The sequence below is a fragment of the Carlito syrichta genome, unplaced genomic scaffold (genome assembly GCF_000164805.1).
Source record: "Carlito syrichta isolate Samal-C Ts95f unplaced genomic scaffold, Tarsius_syrichta-2.0.1 Scaffold120465, whole genome shotgun sequence".
Taxonomy (NCBI): Eukaryota; Metazoa; Chordata; class Mammalia; order Primates; family Tarsiidae; genus Carlito; species Carlito syrichta.
Window position 1 is genome coordinate 116,469 of NW_007064561.1, and position 1,669 is coordinate 118,137.

Genomic DNA, 1,669 nt, shown 5'->3' on the forward strand with positions numbered 1-1,669 from the left:
CCCTCCAGCCTGGGCGACAGAGTGAGACTCCAACTCAAAAAAAAAAAAAAAAAAGAGAGAGACAGGATCTTAGCCAGGCACAGTGGCTCAGGCCTGTAATCCCAGTGCTTTGGGAGGCTGACAGGAGGCTTGCGTGAGCCCAGGAGTTTGACACTTGACTGGGCAACATCGCAAGACCCCCACCTCAACAAAAAAATTTTAAAAAATTAGCCAGGCACGGTGGTGTGCCCCTCTAGGCCCAGTTACTTGGGAGGCTGAGGCCCAGGAGGTCGAGGCTGTGGTCAGCCATGATCATGTCACTGCACTCCAGTCTGGGCAATAGAGTGAGACCCTGACTCAAATAAATAACTAAATAAATGTCATACTGAAAGACAGCAATATGTACTACAGAGAGATACAATGCAAGCAAAGGTGGGTGCAGTGGGAGCTGCCACCTTTTTAAACATATGACATTTGAGTAGAGATCTGCAGGAGGTGAGAGAAAGGGACATAGGTTGTCTGTCTGGAGGAAGAACAAGTGAGGCAGAAAGGCAAGACCGGGCAAAGGTCCTGGGGTAGATAGAAAGTTAGCATGTCTGAGGAAAAGCAAGAGGCTGGTGCAGGAATGAAGTGAGGGGGAGGGGGAGAGGGAGTGAAATCAGGGTGATCCCAGGCTCAGGGAGTGCAGACATTGCGGGGAGGACTTGGGCTTTTGTTCTGAGTGAGGTAGGAGCCAGGGAGGGTCCCCAGGGAAGAAGGAACTCGACTCCACTCGGGTTCACAGGCGCCCTCTGGCGCTGAATGGAAAACCAGACTTGCTGCTGCTCAGGAAGAGAGGCTTCTGCTCTATTTTACAAGGGAGGAAACTGAGGCACAGAGATGATTAGGCAGAGGCGCAGACTTGAACCAGAATCTGCCTAGGGCCTCGCCTGTGCTCTCTGCGAATGCCAGCCCAGCCCTCTCCTCCCCCGGCCCCCACGGCTCACCTGTGTGAAGGGCACGGCCTTACACACCTCACGGGTTACTTCCTGTGGGTCCAGCGGCAGGGACATGGCGGCAGGCACTCCCACTCGCCTGGTTCTCTGCAGGCCCAAGAAGGCCTTCCAGCTGCCCCGGGCAGGGGCTGGCACCAGGGGGTCTGGGGCCCCTGGGCTCGGGGCCCAGGTCTCATTGGCTGCAGCCCAGGAGCGAGGTGGGGCGGCCTGGGGGGGGCCGGGCCTCTCAGAGGCCGTGGGCAGCCAGGCAGAGCCGAGCAGGCACAGGAGAGCGGTCAGCCGCTCGAGGGGCATCTGCCTGGCCGTGTGTCGGGGCACCTGTCCGTCTGTCCGTCTGGGACTGGGCTCAGGGTCCTGGGCAGTCGACCCTGCTGTCTGGTGAGTGGCCCCTGGGCCTTCCCAACCGGCTTTTAATCTCTGGAGCCCACCAGGGCAGCCCGGGAGATGCCGTGTAGACCCGCAGCGGGGGTGAGGAGAGTAAACCCTGGCCCGCGGGGTTCCCACACCTCCTTGCAGCCTGGGGGAGGGGAGGACACGGGGCTGAGCCTGCCGTGTGTGAGCTGTGGGGACCACGGTGGGTCTGGGGACAGGACTGAGGAACACCTGCAGCCCCTGGGCAGCTGCTTTCCCAGTGGGTCACATGCTTGGCAGTCAGATGTCTCGGGTTTCCCTCCCAGCACTGCAGCTTCCCAGCT

At 59.6% G+C, this 1,669-nt stretch overlaps 1 protein-coding gene across 1 annotated transcript in view; it reads right to left on the minus strand.

Annotated features, from left to right (window-relative positions):
• Positions 1-1,268, minus strand: part of DAND5 (DAN domain BMP antagonist family member 5) — a 3,305-nt gene extending 2,037 nt beyond the window's left edge. Inside the window, exon 1 of the mRNA XM_008048025.1 lies at positions 966-1,268. Coding sequence (XP_008046216.1) covers positions 966-1,268 — 303 coding nt within the window. The remainder of the gene's footprint in view (positions 1-965) is intronic.
• Positions 1,269-1,669: the final 401 nt, after the last annotated feature.